The 20702-nt window shown below is 42.4% G+C and overlaps 1 protein-coding gene across 1 annotated transcript in view; it reads right to left on the bottom strand.

The window, feature by feature from the left end:
* Positions 1-12210: 12210 nt before the first annotated feature.
* Positions 12211-20702, bottom strand: part of RNF150 (ring finger protein 150) — a 222296-nt gene continuing 213804 nt past the window's right edge. The window contains exon 7 of the mRNA XM_081304140.1: positions 12211-20622. Coding sequence (XP_081160266.1) covers positions 20504-20622 — 119 coding nt within the window. The 3' untranslated portion in view covers positions 12211-20503. The remainder of the gene's footprint in view (positions 20623-20702) is intronic.

Raw genomic sequence — 20702 nt, 5'->3', positions numbered from 1 at the left:
CTTTCATCATTAAGTAAGTGCTAGCCATGGCTTCTCTGAAAACGGCTCAAGTTGAGGAATTACTCCATACTCCTTCCCCCCCCCCCCTTAGAGATTTTTAAATCATGAGTGGTAATTGAATTCTGTTAAATGATTTTTTTCTGTATCTTTTTTTTCTTCAATCTATTAGTATTATAGATTACTTGATGTCGATAGTGATAAACTAAGTTTCTTTCCTAATATTGGTAATTTGTCTTTTTCCTTTTGCTTGTTAGCAGTCTTGCTAGAGGTCTGCAATTTTATTGTTTCAAGTGTCAGCTCTTTGATTTGTCTCTATTTTTTTTTAATTTTAGTTGTAGATGGACACAATACCTTTATTTTATTTATTTATTTTTCTGTGGTGCTGAAGATTGAACCCAGTGCCCACATGTGCAAGGCAAGGGCTCTACCACTGAGCCACAACCCCAGCCCCAATTTTTTTCTAATTTTTTTCCCCAGTTTTATTGATTTCCATTCTTTTATTATATTTTTTCCCACTTTCTTCTTTTTCTGGGTTCTTGAGGCAGAAGCTTAGGTTATTGATTTGATTATTGATTTAGAGTATTGATTTTTTTCTTTTCTAATGCATATATTTAGTGCTATAACATTCACTGCACTTTGGACTCATTGGGCCTCTCACTCTGTGGAATGGCGCTTTTCATAAGTTCTGAAAACTTGAATTAATTGCTTCTTTGTATACATCCTCTGCCTCAGTCTTTCTTTCTTCACTCTCTGAAACTCCAATTGTATGTTCTCTAAATCTCTTACTTTTTCTTCTGTAACATTAATAATTTTGTTACTCCATCCTTCAATGTGGGCCTGCCCCTTCCCCATTTTCCAATTTATTCACTCTTTCATCTCATTGAGTTTTCAATTTGGTTATTTTAACTCTTTTGTCTAAAAGTTTCACTAATTCTTTAATCTCCTCCCCCTCCCCTCTCCTTTTTTTTTTTTTTTTTTTGTTGTTGTTGTTGTTGTTGTTCAGTGCTGAAGATCAAACCCAGGGATCATGAACTATTTGAGTCTTAAAAAAAGCCCTGTTTTAAAATTTTAAACTATAGAAGTGTAATTTCATTTATAGTTTCCTTTTACCTTCAGATGTTGTTAACTTCTAAACAAAAATTCTATACATAGTATAGTTAGTGTGTATAACTCAAAGATTTGCTCCTTTGCAATTGTTTGTGGTTTGCAATTTGCAGGATATTGCTTGTGGCATTTACTTTCTTTCTATGTGTAGTTATCTTTGACTCAGTCCTGCATTTGGAAAATGTATTGGAGACATCATCTGAGGCCTAATATGAGATTGTTGTTTTTCCCAGAAAGAATTCACATTTGATTCTATTCTCAGAAAGGTGCTGGAGTTACCACCAATTTAAGAGAAATTCAATCCAAGGTTTGAAGGTCCCTGGGAAATAGAGATGTTCCAGGAGAGTTTAACCTGAGCTGTCATCCTGTGTCAGGAGTGGTCTATGTGAGGGCACAGCTCTTTATATTCCAGATTATTACAGGGTAAATCTCCTATCAGGCTCCTATTTTACTGTGGTTTCTGAGCTTTACTTTCTCTCTTTCCTTCCCAGAAGTTCACCAAATGAAAACCCTACATTTTTAGCATGGACAACTACTCTCAGGGCAAAGGACGCTTCTGCTACCTTTATGTTTCTGGGGTCCTAACTTTTCCTTACCACAGGCTGGAAATTTCTTCCTTTAAATCCTCATTTCTTTGACTCTCTTATGATGTATTTTATATATTTTACCTTCATTTATTTATCTTTATCCCATTTAAAAAGTAATTTTCTACCAGAAGTCTGAAAAAATCTGGTTCAGTATTTCAGCCAAGTGGGTGAGCTTTGTCAAGACAGAAAATGTCATGAAACCCCTACACCCTGGGCAAAGGGACCGCCACCTCGTATCTCTCTGCTTCAATTCCACTGAGGTCAGCAGGCTGCATTTTCTTGTCATTGGAAGTAGTAAATTCTGAAATCTGAGTGTTTTTTTTTTCCCTAAGACTGTTGTGTGTGTAGAATGGGATAAATGAATTATTAATAGACATTTTCATTCTGTCATTCCATGTCCTTGAGGTTCTGAGCTCTCACCATAGAATAAAGGAGACATACAGATGCAACAAACTGGTCAATTATAAAGCTTTGCAGAGCTAAATTTGCACTAGAAGTATCAACGTAAACTCAAGAAATATTATTTTTAAATTAAAATGTATGTATCAAGGAAGAGGCCTAGAAACAGTAGTCAAGGCAGGAGCCAGGCGCATTGCTAATGCCCAGACTGGGTCTTGGCATATTATTTCTTAGAGATCAGGCTGATTCCATGTTTGGGAAGGGAATGTACAAGATGATCCTGGGAGATTTTGTTATGCCAGATAGCAAGGAAATTCTCTAAGATTAGGATTATCATGTAGAACGGATTTAGGAGCCAACCCCAAGACACCCCCATTGGTGAAAGATGGGACGATTTTACAGCCAAGCTGAACAGGATCTCCCACCGTGCACTGCTTCCTTGGCATCTGTTACAGGCCCTTGCTCTTCAAGGAGAGGCTGAACTGAGTCAGCAGCTGACTTTTTACCTTCACTTGAATCAATATGGAGTCTGAGTTTTCCAGCTCATCTCAGTCAGTACATAGAAGTGCTTACCTGCTCCCCATTCACACAGGCTTCTTGGTAGATATTTCCTGAGAAAGTTTGCCCTTCTGATGATCTGTCTCAAAAATGACAAAAATGTATCACGTCGCCTTACCTCTTATTCTTTGCTCTGTTTTTTTCCTCCATGTTCTGCAGCTACTCTTAAGTGTTTTCCTTACTACATTATTATGATTTCCCTCCAAAATTCTCCCAGGGATCCAAGTGTGGAACCCAAATATTACTACTTCTAATTCCTGGGTTGAAGTGTTTTATTCAATTTGGATGAAAAGAGTAAAACATGTAGGAGTGAGCTAGAACAGAAGGGTAAGTAAGTGATCATTCCTTTATTTATTGTTCCTTGAATACATATTGATATTGATATTCTGCTGTAGCAGGGTGTGGTGGTGCTTGCCTGAAATCCCATCAACCAAGGAGGCTGAGGCAGGAGGATCACAAGTTCAAAGTCAGCTTCAGCACTTAGTGCTGAATGTTGTTTACTGCTGTTTATTGTATGGAGTACATCTATCATTAGAGCTGTGAAGGCAAAGCTCTCGGTGCTACCTAAACATTTAGCAGGGATATATAACCTAGGAATGAGAGCAGTTTTCTCTAAGGGGGAAGCTGTTGAGTTGAACTCTGAAGGATAAATAGGCATAACTATCAGAAGGGGAATAGGATGAAATCATTAGGCTGAGGAAAGAGATTGTGCAAAGGCTCTGTGGTAGAAGAGTGTTCTGCATGTTAGGCTAGAAGATGTTAAGGAATGTGAATGGAATGGAACATCTGGAACAGGTGGGAAAGGGGCCTAAGGTAATTCTGGAGATGTCAGAGGCCAGATGGTGCAGGACTCAGGAAAGTAGCTTAGGATTCTGTTCTGCAGGTAGTCTTAATAAATCATTAAAGAATTGTATTTGAGTCATTGTGTGTATGTGTATAGAGGCTGCTCTTGTTGGTCCATTTGATAAATAATTTAATACATGAGCTATCTTGTGAAATGCTACATAGAATATGATGTCTGTAGTCAATCAAGAAGTCCACAGGTACCACTCCAAGAACATTTTTTTTTTTGGAGGGGGTGCATATTGGGGAATCGAACCCAGAGGTGTTTTCCCACTGAGCTACATAACCAGTCCTTTTTAATTTTTATTTTAAGACAGGGTCTTACTAAGTTTCCCAGGCTGGCCTAGAACTTGTGATCCTCTTGCCTCAGCCTCCTGAGTTGCTGGAATTATAGGCATGTGCCACCAGGCTGGCCCAAGGATGTTCTTGCAACATTACTTTTCAGGCCGGATGTGGTGATGCATGCCTGTAATCCCAGCAGCTGGGGGAGGCTGAGTCAGTAGGACCGCAAGTTTGAGGTCAGTCTGGGCAACTTTGCAAGACCCTGTCTCAAAATGAAAAATAAAAAGGGTTGGGGATGTAGCTCAGTGGTAGAGCACCTCTGGGTTCATTCCCTAGTACATCAAAACTAAAGGGCGGGGGAAGACTTTACAGGAATATAAGTCTGGCCTGGGATAAGGCATTTCTATTTTTGTAATTTCTAACCTGTTTTTTATCACTTAGGGCAATGTGGTTGCAGCAGTACCTAGGCCTAAGAACATCTCTAGGGCTGTAATAAACCCTCCCCTTTTGTGAAACATCCCATAACAACCTTGATGGTTGGTGTTGTCTAATATCCCTTTCATACTATACAAATATTACAAGAAAAAAATTTGGAATGCTTGCTCTTCCTCAAAGTTATCTTGTTAACTATTTAAAGTAGAAGCCACACACCTCTATGACGGCATATTTTCCATTTGGTGGTCAACAGCGTCCCCTACTGGGAGAAATAGGTCAACTACACAAATACCACCCAAAGGATAAGTGTTGTGTGACCTCTGGTGCATTGGGCCTGTGTACTTAGCCAGTACTAAGCTGGAGCTGAGCACCAGCTAAAAGACCTACTTATTACCTTTGAATAACTCTGACATACAATTACCAAAGATCTACTCACCCAGCATACTTCCCTGCCACTCTGCATTGCCCAGTCATGTAACAATTACTGCAGATCAAAAACATACAGTCTTAAAAATTGAATAAATGTCAAGAAATATTTTGGGCCAATATCTTGCCTCAAGGAGAAGAACATCTGAACTTTTCCAGACAGTGGATTTTCTGTTCTATTCCTAACGTTTCTGGGGAGGAACAGTTGACAATAGCATCAGAAACCAACTTTTATATTTCTAATAATCCAATGGGTTCTTGCATTTAGCAAAAATATCTCCTTTATCCTCATTTTAGAATTGTTATAGATTTGCAGAAAAGCTATGAAGATAGTATGGAGAGTTTTTGTATATCCATCACTCAGTTTTTCTTTTTTGTTAACATCTGACATTACCATGGTACCTTTGCCACAGTCAGGGAATCTACTATATACTACTTTACCATTAACTGAACCCTGGCCTTTATTCAGATTTCACCATCCTTGTAACTTCCCCCACTGCCGTCCATACCAGGACCTCACTCGGGCTACTGCATTGTATTTAACAGGTTTGACTCCTTGGGCTTTTCTGGATTTTGATGGGCATGGCAGCTTTGAGGAGTATTGCTCCTATGTTTTGTAGAAGTCAACTTGCCTGGTGTTTTCATCATGTTTCTGCTGGGGTGCCATTATTGGTGCTTGGGGAGAAAGTCCACAGAAATAAAGGAACGTTCTCATCCCAGCGCATCAAGAGAACGCAGCTTCGACATGGTGTCCCTGGTGCTGACTTCGATCACCTGGCTGGGGTAGCTTTGTTAGATTCCTCCACCACAAAGAAACTTTGGTGATTGTTATTTTTGTGTGTGTTAATTTAAATATCTTTATTTTTATTTTACAGAGATAAAGAGGGAAACTTCTCAGCTTTATTTCAGAAGAAGGAAGGCAACGTAATATGGTGGTAAAGAACAGCTTTAATATAGGCACAGGCCTGTATTACCAGCCACTTGGTGGGGCCTGAGGCTGGGGAATAACTTGGTGAGACCCTGTCTTAAAAAAAAAAAAAAGGTTTGTGTTTGTAATTCAGTGATAAAGTGCCCTAGGTTCAATCTTGTCAATCCATCTTACACACTTACATACACACACAACACATACACCAGCTTTTCAGAACCTGAAAAACTTGGTTGTGTGAACAATTTTACCACTTTCCAGCTGTGTGATCTTGGGCAAGTTATTCTTAGTGCCACCATCAGAATCTGTACAATGGGGTTAATAATAGTAACTTTCTGAAATGGTCATGGTGAAAGCTAATGCCTACAGGGTACTTACCTAGCCCCTGGTACACAGTGGTCACTCAGAAGCTTGTCATTAGTGATAGCAGTGATCAAAAGTACTGTGCATTTATTTTAAGGACATTTCTGAGTTTATTCTTCACTGGGAGCCAGTGCTCAGCATGCAGTTCTTTCCATGAATATGCAGCCTGGACTTGGTGACTTGGGCTAAATCCATCAAGCTTCCATGGTTCGCAGCTATTAGCTCCTCCCTGGTCCTGAGTGCATGTGGTCGAACTCAGAGATATAGTGCTGTTGCAGCCTGTGAGTCAAGGGCAGAGTGTTCAGGCAGGTAAACTGGAGACACAGCCATGCCCAGATCCTGTGGGACCCTGGGGGTGAAGTCTAAAAATAAGCTTGGGGGCTGGGGTTGTGGCTCAGTAGTAGAGCCTTGCCTAGCATGTGTGAGGCACTGGGTTGGATTCTCAGCACCACATATAAATAAAGGTCCATTAGAAATTAACTAAATAAAATACATAAATAAGCTTGGCTATCCATTCCCCACCAAAATATAAAATAGGCTAAAGAAGTCATACGAGCAATGAAACATTTTTATAGGCAATATTTGGTCTCCTTCAAATCTATCATTGTAAGATCAAAGTGGCCAAGCCAAATGAACAGTTTTATCCATTCTTTATCTACATCGATTTTGGTAGCTTGGCTGTTGAGCTCTGAACTGACTCCAAGGGTGGTTTTTAAGCTGTAAGGTACATAAGAACTTTCTGGAGGCCCTTTAAAACACTTATTTTATTTATTTATTTATTTATTTATTTATTTATTTATTTATTTATTTATTTTTGGTGTTAGAGATTGAACCCAGTAGCGATTAACCACTGAGCCATACACCCAGCCCTTTTTTATATTTTATTTAGTGACAAGGTCTTGCAAAGTTGCTTAGGGCATTGCTAAGTTGCTGAGGCTGGCTTTGAACTTGTGATTCTCCTGCGTCAGCCTGGGATTATAGACATAGACTATTGCGTCTGCCTTCTAAAACACTTATTTTATATCCTGCCCCTGATATGTTCACATCACCAATATTTCTGTATCTTCCTCACTGAAACCTGAAACCTGTTTTTGTGTGTGTGTGTGTGTGTGTGTGTGTGTGTGTGTGTGTAGTTTGAGGTTTTTTTTTTTTTTTTGATCATGAATTTGGATTATATTCCTCAGAACTTGGCTTGTGAGAATTTCCTTGATTCCTGGGTTCAAGAGTATTATTCTGGCGCTGATACCCATTTAAATCTACAAAATGCATGGTCTAATCTTTACTCTGGGATGGCTTTATACTAAGTTTGTGCTGTGCTCTTGGCGTTTGGGCCATAGAGGCAGTTGGATTCTGCTGGTTTGTTACTTATGAGCTTGTGAATGGTTGGGGGACCACAGTGGGTGGGAGAGGCGTGGTCTTTCCCCCACTTTATCTAGAACCCAGGCAGTGCTGATGAACACTGACTACCTCCTCAGATAGGCATATTTTAAAATAATTTACCCATCAAGGGAGTGTTTTTTTTTTATTAGAGCATTTTGGTTATACATAGTAGTTGGGTTCATTTTGAACAAATCTTACATGCATGAAATTTGACTTACTCTATTTTAGTTCCTATTCCCCTACGTCCTTCCCAACCTCCCTCCCCCATTCTCCTTTCTCTCCTCTATTGATCTTCCTTTTGCTGGCTTATGTATTTATTTTATTTGATTCTTTTTACATAGACACAAAGGTGGAATTCCCTGTGGTATATTTATATACGCACAGAGCATGATTTTTTTTAGATTGATTCTGCATTTCCTCCCCTTTCCCATCCCTCCTCCCTCCCTCTCCCTCTTCTTCTTCTACTCCATTGATCTTCCCTGTGGTTTATGATCTGCAATCCATGCCCCCATCTCCCCTTATTTTGGTCTAACTTCCACATATGAGAGAAAACATTCAGGGCATCAGCTTTCGCGTGTGCTGTTTATGCCAGGTCTCTGATTCTGACCTTGAGCTTGGTTTCTGTTCCTTCCAGGAGAATCCCAGACCCATCCTGCAGTGTCCTTCTGTAGGGTCTTTAAGCTAAGAATGGGTGTCACATGTTTAAATGATTCTTAAAACAACATCAAGGAAAGTAACAAAACTCATATGTGGCCTATGAAGCCTTAAATATGTGTTACCTTTAACATATTTATTTATTTTTACAGGAAAAAAATATTTATGGATCCCTATACCAGCAAGGATCAGAGAATGCACCCAGGTCAGACCTCATTTCTTGTTCCCCTGGGATAAACTCGCATTCTTCCTTTTTTATTATTTTGAGAGTTCAGGAATTTCTCTTCATTTCCCACCGGCTTAGATATTCATCTTAAAGGAGATTTAATATATTTTATCTGTTGGGGCTGGGGTTGTGGCTCAACAGTAAAGCTCTTGCTTAGTATGTGTGAGGCGCTGGGTTCCACCCTCAGCATCATTTAAAAATAAAAATAAATAAATTAAAGGTATTATGTCCATCTACAATTAAAAATATTTTATCTGTTATTTCTGGGTGTTCTGTAGTTGTGTGGTTTCTCTGGACATGGAGTCCCCTGTAATAATTGGGGAAAGGAGTGCTCTCTCTTTACTTCCAGTCTTGCAAGTCTCTTGTCTAAGAAGAGTGGCTGTTGTCTGTGAGCCACTTTGGAAAGTACAATATCATAATGTAATATGCTTTGAAGGATAGGTCTAGAAGGTAGCTGCTTGCATTGGGATCGTTTTTTAAAAAATATCATTTATTTTAAAAAGCTTTATTGAGATAAAGACCATAAACCCCACACATGTGAAGTACATAATTCAATGGTTTATGGTCGCATTGGGATATTAAGGCATCTTCCTGAATAGCTCAAAGTAGACAGCGTTCGCTGGGGACTCACCCTGTGGGTAGGGCATGTGTGTGTTTGTATGTGTCCCTGTTTTACTATGTTTGCAACCATCCTGTTTTTCTAGATTAGAATTTGCCTTGTTCAGATAGTTCATGTTAGGTGATAACCTTCCTATTAGTAGTCCACAGCTTTCAGTTTTTCATTTCTATTCTTGAGATTTTTTTTCCCCTTGACCAGGTACTGAATCCAGGGGTGTGTAACCACTGAGCCACACCCCCAGCCCTTTTTCTTTTGAGACAGGGTTTTCCTAAGTTGCTTAGGGCCTCGTGAAATTGCCGAGGCTGGCCTTGAACCAGTGATCCCTCCTGCCTCAGTCTTCCAAGCCACTGGGATTACACGAGGGCACCATCACGCCCAGCTTCATTCATGAGAATTTTGAGCAAAGAGGAGAAACCTATCTACTTATGGAAGTAATGTGGTACTGCTCAAAGTACTCTAGAAGGGGGGTCAGGGACCCCAAGTGCTGCCTCTGACCCGCCCTTTTCTCTTCTTCCTCCTTGCTTCAAACAAAGGGAAACAGACATTAAGGAGGCCAAAGGGCCACTGTTAAAGTCCCCTAGTGCAGGGGAAGTTGCACGAATTGGACTTGTTCAGGTGCTGGCATTACCCCTCCCTCCCAGGCCACGGTCCCCTGCATTAGCCTTCCTGGGAGCTTTGTTGGTGCAAAACCCATCAGGCCCTGGCCCAGAGTGATGGAATCCTTATCCTCAGGACCAGCCCTATGTGTCTTCCACAACAGAAGAGCCTGAAGGATCAGGAGGTTAATTTTTACCTCCCAGGATGCCCATAAATATTGTCCCACACTGGTTGAGGACTTGGGGTGGTGTCCTATTTTGCTAGGTGCTGTGACAGAATCCAGGAGGGGGGATTTGATCATGGTGAGCAGAGGCCCCTGGTCTTTGGTGGTGCGGTGGCCTCTCTGTCCCTTATTTTGTTCTCACAGTTAAGAAGAAAGAATCAGCAAGTCTTGAAGGAGACACGTTTCCAGCCAGTGTGACCAAATAAGAGGCAAAATAATCTCTGTTGTTGGATCACTTATAAGAATGGAGTTAATCTTTTAAAATAACTCATACATATAAAACCTGCCCATCCTCTGGGTTTCTCATGACCTGCACTCCTCTTCTGTGGATGGCAATGATCATGGTGCAAAAAGAATTCACAGCCTCCCTTGCCCTCTCTCCCACCCAGCCTCCCCCACGCTGGAGCACTGTGTGCCTCCACCAAGGCAAGGGGCTGAGTGGCGATTCTAACACTGGTTTGAAAGGAATTGCTGGGAAAACTAAACACGTTGGTGCTTTTAGAACTGCAGTTTAGTTTATAGTCCCTCCAAAAGTGGGGACTAGCGGAATAAGAGTTACAGAGTGCTGCGACACGTGACTAAGTCATCCAGGGTCACTCCAGGTGATTTTGGGTTGGCACAAAATGACCACACCGAGGGAGAGAAAATACCTTTTTCTTGGGATTCTTCAGTGATGGTTCCTCTGCTCCAGCTCCCACAAGGAAGGCAGAAAAGAGAGAGAGAGGACATTCTGAAGCCCCCTTTTGATTGAGAAAGTTCCACCCCAATGGGTGGGGTCAGGTTTCAGGTTGCTGTCAGCAGACTGACTGACATCTTGGAAGGCCACACCCATCTCAAGTGCTGTGTGGGGACCATAGGCAAAGGGAGAGAAAAGGACACGTCTGTCACCAGCCCAAACAGAGAGGCAACGTCAGTCCAGTCCACTCATGTGCTCATGCTCATGGCTCACACACACAGCCAGGACTGGCCCACGACAACAGGGCAAAACTCGGGGGAGTCTGAACCTTCCATTCTCACAGGACGACTTTGCTGCTTGACTTCTCCAAACGCCACCAAGCACAGTTTCTAGGTGGGGCGGGCCTCTCCTTCCCAGGGAACAGAGAGATACTTTGCCAAGTGACTGCCCACTGCTCCCTGGCCTGTGTGTGCCCTGGGCAGCATCCCGGGACCTGTCCTTAGCACACACTTGTTCAGGTGGAGCAAGGTCCAGGCTGACAATACCTGACCTTTCCCTAATGGACTCAGGAGCAGGGACAAGAGAGGCAAGGGTCTGTGGACTGTGTAATTAGACATATGGCAAACCGTAACCAGCAGCCCCTCCCACCCAGCTTGAATGCCAACCTGTTCCACCCAATATGCAATGTCCAGTGCCATGCTGGAAGATATAATCCTTGCAAAAGCAGATTTTATCACTAATCAGACTCAGGAAGTGCTGTTATACAGTCCGAAATCGGTGGCATCATGAGGGTCTTTGTGAAAGTTTTAATAGCTAATATGTATTGTAGGAAGGCTGATCTCACCTTAGTCCACCTTGGAACTCTGAGCTTTCATCTTGAACACATAGCAGCACGGGTCCCCTGGGAACCCCCATCTAGTGGAAAAACTGGAATTGGAGTCAGGAGCGGTGGTGTCTAGATCCCAGGTCACAGTGTCCTACCTACACAACAGTGTCACAGCTGACCGTGGGTAACGTGTGGATGCAGGAGCAGAGGTCAAAGTGTGTTCCAATGTGGTAGGCTTCTCACTGTCCCAAAGAACCTCAGACCCACCTTTCTATCTACAGACTAGGCATGGATCTCCCCAGGCAAAGCCTCCAGGGCGCCTGTGCTTTCTGTTATCCACTCGGCAGTGGAAGTGTTTTGAGTTTTTGCCAGTGGATTCTACGTGATCCTGAGTTCCAGGTGTGGCGCTTGGCCAGGGGGAAGTCCCCCACACAGGCTGAGCTGCACTTGGCATGTCTAGCCCTGTGCTTCTGCAGGAGGACTTACCTGTCAGGGATCTTGGATGGGCTAGATTCAGGGGTCTAAGCCACCCCAGGAAGCATGCACATTTTGAGGAGGTGACACCAACAAATAGGGAAACCATGGCCTTTGTCCTTTCCTGCCCCATCTTTCCACTCCAGTAGCCTCGTTTTAAAAATTTCCATCACTAATCCCTTGCTAATCCTAAGGGATGGCTGTTTGAAATCCTTTAGAAACATACAAGTGGATATAAAAAAGGATGTGGCTGTGCCAACCCACCGGCTGTCCCCACAGTGTAACCCTGCTTAGGGACATAAACCTACCTGAGACAGTAACACCCATTAGCACTCAGTTCTCCCCAAATTGCACCCCCCAATTCAGCAGCCGTTCTTATTCAGAATTGCTCAAAGGCTGTCAATCAATTCACCCAGAAGAGCAGAGCTCAGAGGAGGTGTGTGCCTGGCACTTGACTTACCTGAGAGAAATGAGGCAGTTATTGCCATCGTTTTTGGTCTTTTGATATACTCACAATTCAGCAGTAAAGAGATGTTTTGTAATCCATAGTGCTACTTCAGGAGCTTGAGGACAGGTGACAGTGTCAGGGGATACAGATGACACAACACAGGCATATGGTTCCATTTTATTAAAAAACAAAACCAAACAAAATTTTGCAGTGAAATTTCCTGCAATTCACAACCCTTGTGTTAAAACCTTTATAGTTGCAATATATATTTTTTTAACCAGTACAATAAGAACACGATTGTACTTATTTACATTGTAGTCTTCTATATAACAAAATAGTCACGTGGTATGGTTGCAACCAACTATCATCCTCACTGTCTCCTCACTAGCCCAGCATGATACAAACTGTTGATGCTCTCCAAGCACACAGAGAAGAGAATAAAGCAAAATAAAAATCTGTCTTCTAATAGAAGACCAATTCCTTCAAAGACAGTTTTTTTAAAAAAAATCCAAATTTCTTTGTATATTAAGAGATAAAGTGCTTTGAAAAGAGTAGGGCAGGTGCCTGTGAAGGGGAAGAGGGAAGGAGATCTATACATAAAAAACGAACGACTGTACTGCCTTAACCACCCTCTGAATATGCAGATGACTATGTACAGAAAACAGTGCTTGGGTGAGATGGCTATATAATCCACTACCACATTACTTCATCAATTAAGAGTTCACCAGAGTCCAAATTCAAAACTCCCCACGAAAAAGCCACTGGGAGTATTTTTGTGTTTGTGTGTGTGATTTTTGATTCAGATGGCAACAAAATCAAGGAAGATCTTGATCTGACTATGGCAAGATGAGATGGGACTGAAGACTTCTGGAAGCCTAGTGAAATGCGAACTGCAACACGATTCATTTTAAAACAGAGCAAATGGTGTTAAGAAGAAAAAATAAAACCAGTGGATTCCCCTCTTGCTAACAGGGAGGTGCTGGAGATTGATTTATGATGTCATGTCTGATTAGTTCATAATTATAAAAATCATTCTTTGTAGCTTCTTTCTCCCAGTGGAAAATAATGATGTGCTATACAAAGGGCTCAAAAGAGTTGGAATGCCCCCACCCCTATTTTTAAACTGGCAATTGCTGGTTATGGTCTGGTCTGCTGTCTACAAAACTGGGTGTCTCACATGTACTGCTCGGGAGACTCCTGGAAATAAGAATCATCTTCCCCCAGCTCATGAACATTTGAAAGAATGGTATCTTTCAATTGTTTTCCCACAGGAAATGGCTGGAATGTAATTTTCACAAATACAAAATGACTTCAAGTTTTCTAAATATAAGGGACATCCCACTATAAAAATAACAGCCCCTCCCCACCCTCTCCCACCCCAGAATCTTTCTAATTATAAACTGGTACAACCATTTCAGATTACTAATGTAAAAGCAGGAAGTAAATATAGTATGTACATATACCAAACACATCAGCATTTCACACGGCTTGCGTTCACAGGAAAGAAGCTCTTTTATGGGTCTTCCTTCGCGATTTCACGAGAAGCGAGCTGGTAAGTTACGGGTCAGGCAGACCTCTGCTCAGAGCTCCAGACACACGTTCTAGCTAGAGGCGTCTTCTTTGCAAACAGAGCAAGAGTCCATGTCGACATTTTGCAGGAGAAAGGGCTGAAGATCTTCCAGGAGGTCTCAAACTTTTAACTTTTCAGAGTTTGTGACATTCTTTCCTCTTTTGATAAACATAGACTGAATGTTCAACTAATGAGGAGGAAAACTGCGATGGAAGGCAAATAACAAATTGTGGGAGGAATGGTGACCCAAGCCAAATTAATTTGCTGAAAGAGTAGCAGTATTGTTCCAGCAGAGGGCACCCTTCCCCTTGCAATATTATCCTACAGAGCAGTAGGTACCACTGAGGCCAGCACTAATTCAGACTGCTAAGTCCACTCGTCTTCCTTAGCTGCTCTGCTGACTATCAATCAGTACCGGCAACAGTTTTTTATTGTCTTCAAAGAGCAGGATATACTGCCACGGGCTAGCACTTATACATGAAAATTCTTTGGCTATTTAAAATCTTCACATTCTCAAAGAGAACAATATTCTGAGTTCAATAAAGCGCTAGATTTGAAAGTTTTGCAGAAAAAGGGGCCTAGACATTAGACTTTCCAGATGGTGTGGTACTCAGGCCACAAGTCATTTATTTTAGATTTCTAGATTTAGTAAGGTCAGTCAACAGCCTGCAAAAGAAAGCCCCTAAAGTTTCATTTAACAATGAACACCCCCTCCCTTTTATTTGTGAGAACATTAGGAGAAAATTTAGTCAATGGAAGAAACATGTGTCCATTTGGATGGCGATCAGTCTTTGGTTTATATAGCACACATGGTCCTCACATTTCTGTGTCCCCAAGTCCCTCCCTTGAGTATGAAGGACAAGCCCACAGGCATTCTGCCCAGAATGGCTGGGTCACTCAGGCGGCGGAGTGCCCTACACCATGGATTTTCTCTCTTCCTGTGTTCAGAATGCAGCCTCTGAAGAGATGCATTCTCTTGCCTTATCATTATCATCAGTGAATACGTATCAGGTGTTCGCAGAGCCAACAGCTCTGGAGTGAGTGCAAACATCAATAGTAGCACAGGGTTAGACCAGCTCTGGTGACAGGGGCTCCTGGAAAAGCCACTTGACTATGAAGCACAGGAGGCAGGGAAGGAGATGTAACTGACCTCTTCAGGGTCTTGTAGAACAAGCAGGTTTTACCATTAAAGGGTGCACAACCAGGATCTGGGCTCACTTTAGTTCTGGGATGGTAACTCAGTGCCATTAAAAGGCTCAAAAGGGACGACTGGCTAAGGATCTCTCCACACTACCATTCCCATGACGAAGGGTCTGGGGTTGTGAGGTGGGAGGAAAGCAGGGAAAGGAGAGAGGTAAATGGTAGTGAGATCTCAGGAGACCCTCATACCTACTTCTCAGAATTCACTTATTTTTCAGGCTGTCTTAATCTTCACAATTATGAGGGTTTCAGCTCCTGAATATTTAATTCCTTAAGCCCCCCCCCCCCCACCCACAAAGCTCAGACCAGCTCTTAGTGCAGGCGATGGGCATTTCTCATTGCAGAAGCTTCCAGCCCTGCTTCGACCAGCTCTTGGCAGTCCCCGCTCCTGCCTTCCTGCAGGGTCCGGGTCTGGTCCCATTGGAGCCTCATCATTGGCTGTGGTCATCAGTCCTGGCCATGGAACAGCATGGACAGGGGCTTCTGAGGCACTGGACACTGCACAAGGAACCAGAGAGACCCCACTTTTTGAGGACAGTCTCTTTGGGCCTCTTTGTGAGTTTTAAGTGGCCCTCTGATCACTTATAAAGAGCAGCTGTTGTGCTACAATTTAAAAAGCAGGAGTGGGTCTCAGATACAGCACAACAATCCTGACCCTGGGGGCACACGGTGAACTAGGAAGGTCAAATAGTCTAGTGGTGGAAGATCACAGATGTAGACAGCATTCTGGAATTTTCCATTATTTCTTAGGAAACTTTTCAGACACGAAAATATGAAAAAAGAAAAAAAAAGGTAAGGGTTGGAGCTTGAGACAAAATTGATATGAGAAGTGAAGGTGAGGCTCCCTGGTCTCAGGAGGAACTTAATTTGCCTCTAAAGTGTCCTGGCTTTCCTATCAGAAGTAAGAATCACGGGTATGAGCGCACAATAAAAACTCCAGCATGAGTAACTCTGTGGCCATGGATTGTTTTTTGTTTTTTGGTTTTTTTTTTGGTCTTGAAGGTTAGAGTTTCTTACAAGAAAAGTAAATAAGAAAAAATGGAACATGAGAAAAAAGAAAGGAGGAGGAAAGGGAATATGAGAAAAGACAGACAGACAGACAGACACCCGGTGTGTGTGTTTTGTTGTACAGACAAACACATACACACAGAGAAGGAAAGATAAAGAAGTACAAGTAAGAGAGTAGAAAAATTCTCCTGGACATAGCCTTAGTGGCCCAAGTACTACACAGGGGTGGGTGCTTGCTGCACATGGGAGTGACTCCATACCCCAGATTTTCTGGAAGAGTTTTGATTCTGTGAGATTTCTCTGCATTCAGTCAAGGTGATGCATTCAATGGACAACCACGTGCCATTTACTTCCTATGCTCTGTAAAAATGTTCTGCCCCAACAAAAGTCAGAAATAAGAAAGAATCTTATGTTAGAGTATCTGTCATCACGTTTGGTCCTGAAAGTATGGTAGCCACAGGGATGTCAGGGAAGAAACTGAGATGGCCACTGGGCACTGTGACTTTGGAGATGACCACACCCAGACCCATGAGCACCCACCCACATGTTCTACTGGGATGAGGAAGTGCTAACAGCAAAAGAAAACAGCATGAAAACCTCTTATGAAACATAGTCACAGTCACAAGGACTCCCCTGCCATGTGATATCAAATCAGCTCGGAGTCTTTGCTGCTTTTATCTTTCTACCTTCTCCAGACTTTCTACCTGTCCCCTTGGCTGGGTGACTACAGCTGACCTTCCAGGGCTGATCAAACCTTAGTGAACAATCAATACTCAAATGCCATATCTATGATCAGGGCTCAGCTCTTCCAAAAGGACTAGCCACACAAGAAGCAGCAATTCCTAAAGGCGACTCTAAATCATTCTCAGCGAATGCGAATGTTTTCTTCCCCACAGCCTTGGGGTTATGGGGAATGCTGATGTTGAGAGTAAAACTGGCTGCCAGAGGTGGTCACAAGCCAACAAGCAGAGGCTGATGTCACAAGACCCAAAGATTCTTTCTCAGTAAGGCCACACAAAGTCTTGTATGTAGAGTTACTATGTAATTTTTCACTCTTTCCTCCCAAATACATGAATACTAGCTGGAGCTTTAGGGTGAGGGTATATACCTTCTGCCAACCACGAAGAAGAACTAGAGGATGAGGAACAGTTGGATGATTTCAGTCTGAAATTCTCTTTGGCTCCTAAGTACCACCTTTTAGCCTAAGGGTTTGTCACAGAAGTGAGGGATAGAATTTCTTTCAGCACCAAATCCACATGGTTTGTGTGACTTAAAAAAAAAAAAAACTGGTCAGAGAAGTGACAGTCAATGATAAATGATAACAGATATCAGTTGATAGAAATTCAAGTAGAAATTTCAAAAAGGGCTGCTGAATCTTTATTCATTACAAAATCTGTGGATCTCTGGGCCTCTCATTAGGCGACTTGGGTGGTGTGTGGTTCTCCCTGGAGGTAATTAAGGTTTTTACTTTAGTCTTCTTTAAGGGAGGAATACTGGAGGAGCGCTAGACTTATGCTGCCTAATCGGTCACCACTAGACATGTGGCCATTAGTGCTTGACATTTGTCTAGTCCAAATTGAGATGTTCAGTGAGAGCAAAATACACAATGGATTTAGAAGACTCAGTACAAAAAAAGAATGGGACATAGTTCCTTGATGCTTTTTACACCAATTACATGTAAACAAAAATACTGAGTCAAATAAAACATATTATAAAAATGACTTTACCTGTTTCGTTTTACTTCTTGAAATGTGGCTGGTAGAAAATTTAGAGTCATAGACTTTCATCGTATTTCTACTGGATAATATTGGTCTACACCTTCTCTACAGAAAAATGCACATCTGCAAATACACATATAGATTGCATCACAGGTCATGTACCCTGTTGACCCTCATGTGAGGACCACTAGGTCCCCAGGTCAATCTCTTATTTGGGGGAGGCAGTAAAGAAGGCTACCAGCAAGGACTTTTGTCATTTCTTTTGAAAGACAAATTTTCTGGTTAAATTTTTTTTTTTTTAATTACCAAGACCACAGGGAAAGCCCTTCAAAACCTTCTGGTAATTGGAAAATCTCACAGGCTTGGGGTGTTTGCAGCAGAATCTCTTAGAGGTTGGACCCACAAGCCTTGGATGGGCTTCTGGGTTCCCATATCATCCACCCCTATTCTGTAGGGGTGGCTGTAGCCAGGAATTGCATATGCAACCAAATTTTGATTTACCTGATCATTGGTAGGAAGAGAAAATACTCATCAGAGGACTATACAGGCTAAAGGCATTTTCTCTCTGGGTATAGAATATAGTAATATTCCTATTGTTGTTGACCTACCCTAATTCTTCTATATTTAAGTTAATACCAAAGTTTTGCGGGCACAGTTTACTGAAAGAAGAACAGGTGATGCAGGTCGAAAAAGAAAAATAAACATCACTGAGATTAGGAATTCCACAGGGAGAATGAGGCTTCAAAGGTATCCAGAGATTGAGAACTATGTGACTAACAATAGTTCCGGAACGAGGCAGAACAAACCAACTTCTACTTGGTTTTAAAACTTATACCATTTCTATCTTTTTCTCAGCCACACAGGAGTACCCAATCTCAAAGGCTGTTATTACATGTGACAAGTCACTATGTCTTCCCTAGCTATAAAGCCTAGTTGCTAAAAGACATGGCTAAAAATGGATCCCACTGGCCAAGTACTCAATGGGATCCTAAAGCTGAAAGGAGCTTTGGGAATTATCCTGCAACACTCTTCACTCAACAGGTGGAGTAGCCAGGGCCTCACAAGGGGGTAGCTGGTCAAGGACTCCTGTCCCTTGAGTTGGCGCTCTCCTCATTTCTTCCTGCCTGCTTTCCCTACCCCTAGAGGCTGGCTTTTATAACAGGAAGTGTTGGGTTAAATAAAATATAGGGACATATGCCTGCCTGAAGGTTGGCCTCATTTTCCCTGCTTGCTGCCTACTTAGAAACCACCAGATGGAAAATCATTAAAGGTGGTGGAAAAAGGAGAGCAGGTATTCCTACACCTGCACTCCACACTGAAGCCGACAGCGAGGGTGGACAGCAGGACCACGCTCTGTGTTTCAGTGAGTGGTAGCACAATGAGGTGCAAAAGCTCTCATCAATATGAAAATACAGCTCAGTGAGAAAAAGCTCTCCTTTGTAGCTAGTCTAAGCAGCAGCATGAACATTGTCAGTTGCTTAGAGATGATAAGGTGGCCCATCTGATTGTCTGGGGACACAGGTCACTGCCTGTCATCTCTGCATTATGGATAGTCTGAATACGTTACAAAATCACCCACTGGAAAAATAGCACATTTCTATCATAGATACAAAAAAAAAAAGAAGCAAACATTTTAAAAACACAGGTGGATTTTAGAACCCATTGGATACCCCTTTTTTCTCTCCCATTTATTTGTCTTTCTTAATCAGGATTAGCTTGATTTAGCAAATTCCTATTACTTTTTTGGTTCAAATGATTTATCAAGTGACACCTCATTCCTTACTTGGTATCTGCATACTCTCAGGGGACCCCTGGGAAGGTTATCTACTGAGGATTCACCTCAATCCTTCCACGTGGTCTGGTCAGGTTAACAGAAGGGTATAGGCAGTAAGGTACAATCCAGGTGCTACTGCAGCCCCCCACTGTATTTACCACTGGGCTTAAAGATGATTGAGTTTTTTCTAAAGCTTCCATCCCCTGCAGAACCCACCTAAGGAGCTGACTGCTTGCTCTAACCTTGGGGAAACCAGTACAAAGGGCATTTTGGTTTCAATGGAAAGAATGCATGGTCTTGGGTTTTCAATTTAGGTCTGCAGTCTCATAAGCAGCTGCCAAAGATTGGCATTTATACCTTGGAGGGGACTTCTGATTTCAGAATTTCAGCCAAAGACCCTAAACACCTGGGTGTACCTCCATGGAGCCCCTTTCTCATGTGGCCCTTGGCAGAACCCAGAAAGTGGGGGCCACTGTGATGTTCCCTAAAATAGTGAGCAGCGACTTCAGCAGAGTTAGAACTTAGTGTTGGGGGTCTCTGGCAGCTGGGATTTTCAAGACCCACTTAAAAGAATTTAGATTCTTAAGAAAGCTGGCCTCCTGCTGTTTCCGGGTGCTGAGGCACTTCTCAAAGCCATGCACAGTTCATGCTGAGAGATCGAGACCAGAAGTCTCAGGGATGTAATATCAACCAGTCCTAACAGGAACTGGTGCTTCCAAACTGGACTCTTCGTGAGAGCTGGAGTGAATCAAAGGGAAAAAACAACAAAACAAAAACAAAACACCCGAGTAGATGTAAACTACACACAGTCTTTACAAACAAATCACCAAAGAAATTAATCTTTGAAAAACAAGGACAATAAGACTTGGAAAAATTGAATTAAAACTAAGAAACCCTAAAGGTTTCCTTTCGTTCTCTACTTTAGGAGCTTTTGAAGTGTACGCCTACAAGGACACGGGAGGGAAGAATCAGCCTTCAACTTCCACACTGTCAATCAAGGACAAAGACTGTCCTGGAGATGCAACAGCATCCTGATTAAGGAGACTTTGGGTATTGCTTTCGTTATCATTCTTGGACGGAGCAGAGCGTCCTGGGGTTGCCGAGTGTCTGAAGGTGTGTGCCCGGTCCACGTATCGGAGCACTCATCCCCTTAGGTCCTACTACCTCCTCTTTTCTATGTTCACCATTTCAAGATTTCACCTCTTCGCAGTCTTGGTCGGTGGAAAGTTCTACATCGGACAGTCCCACCTCCATTGCCATAATCAAGGAGATGTCAGAGTCGCTGCTTCCAGCCGGCTCCTGCTCACCTACAAGAACAAGCAAAGTCCATGGTGAGCATGGAGCTCTGCCTCCGCATGCTGCTTCTGTGAACAGAACCGCTTCTAAA

Source organism: Spermophilus citellus (genome assembly GCF_964194105.1).
Source record: "Spermophilus citellus genome assembly, chromosome: 8".
NCBI classification, from domain to species: Eukaryota; Metazoa; Chordata; class Mammalia; order Rodentia; family Sciuridae; genus Spermophilus; species Spermophilus citellus.
Note: the sequence above shows the minus strand (reverse complement) of the source record. Positions and strands in the feature narration are given on the sequence as shown.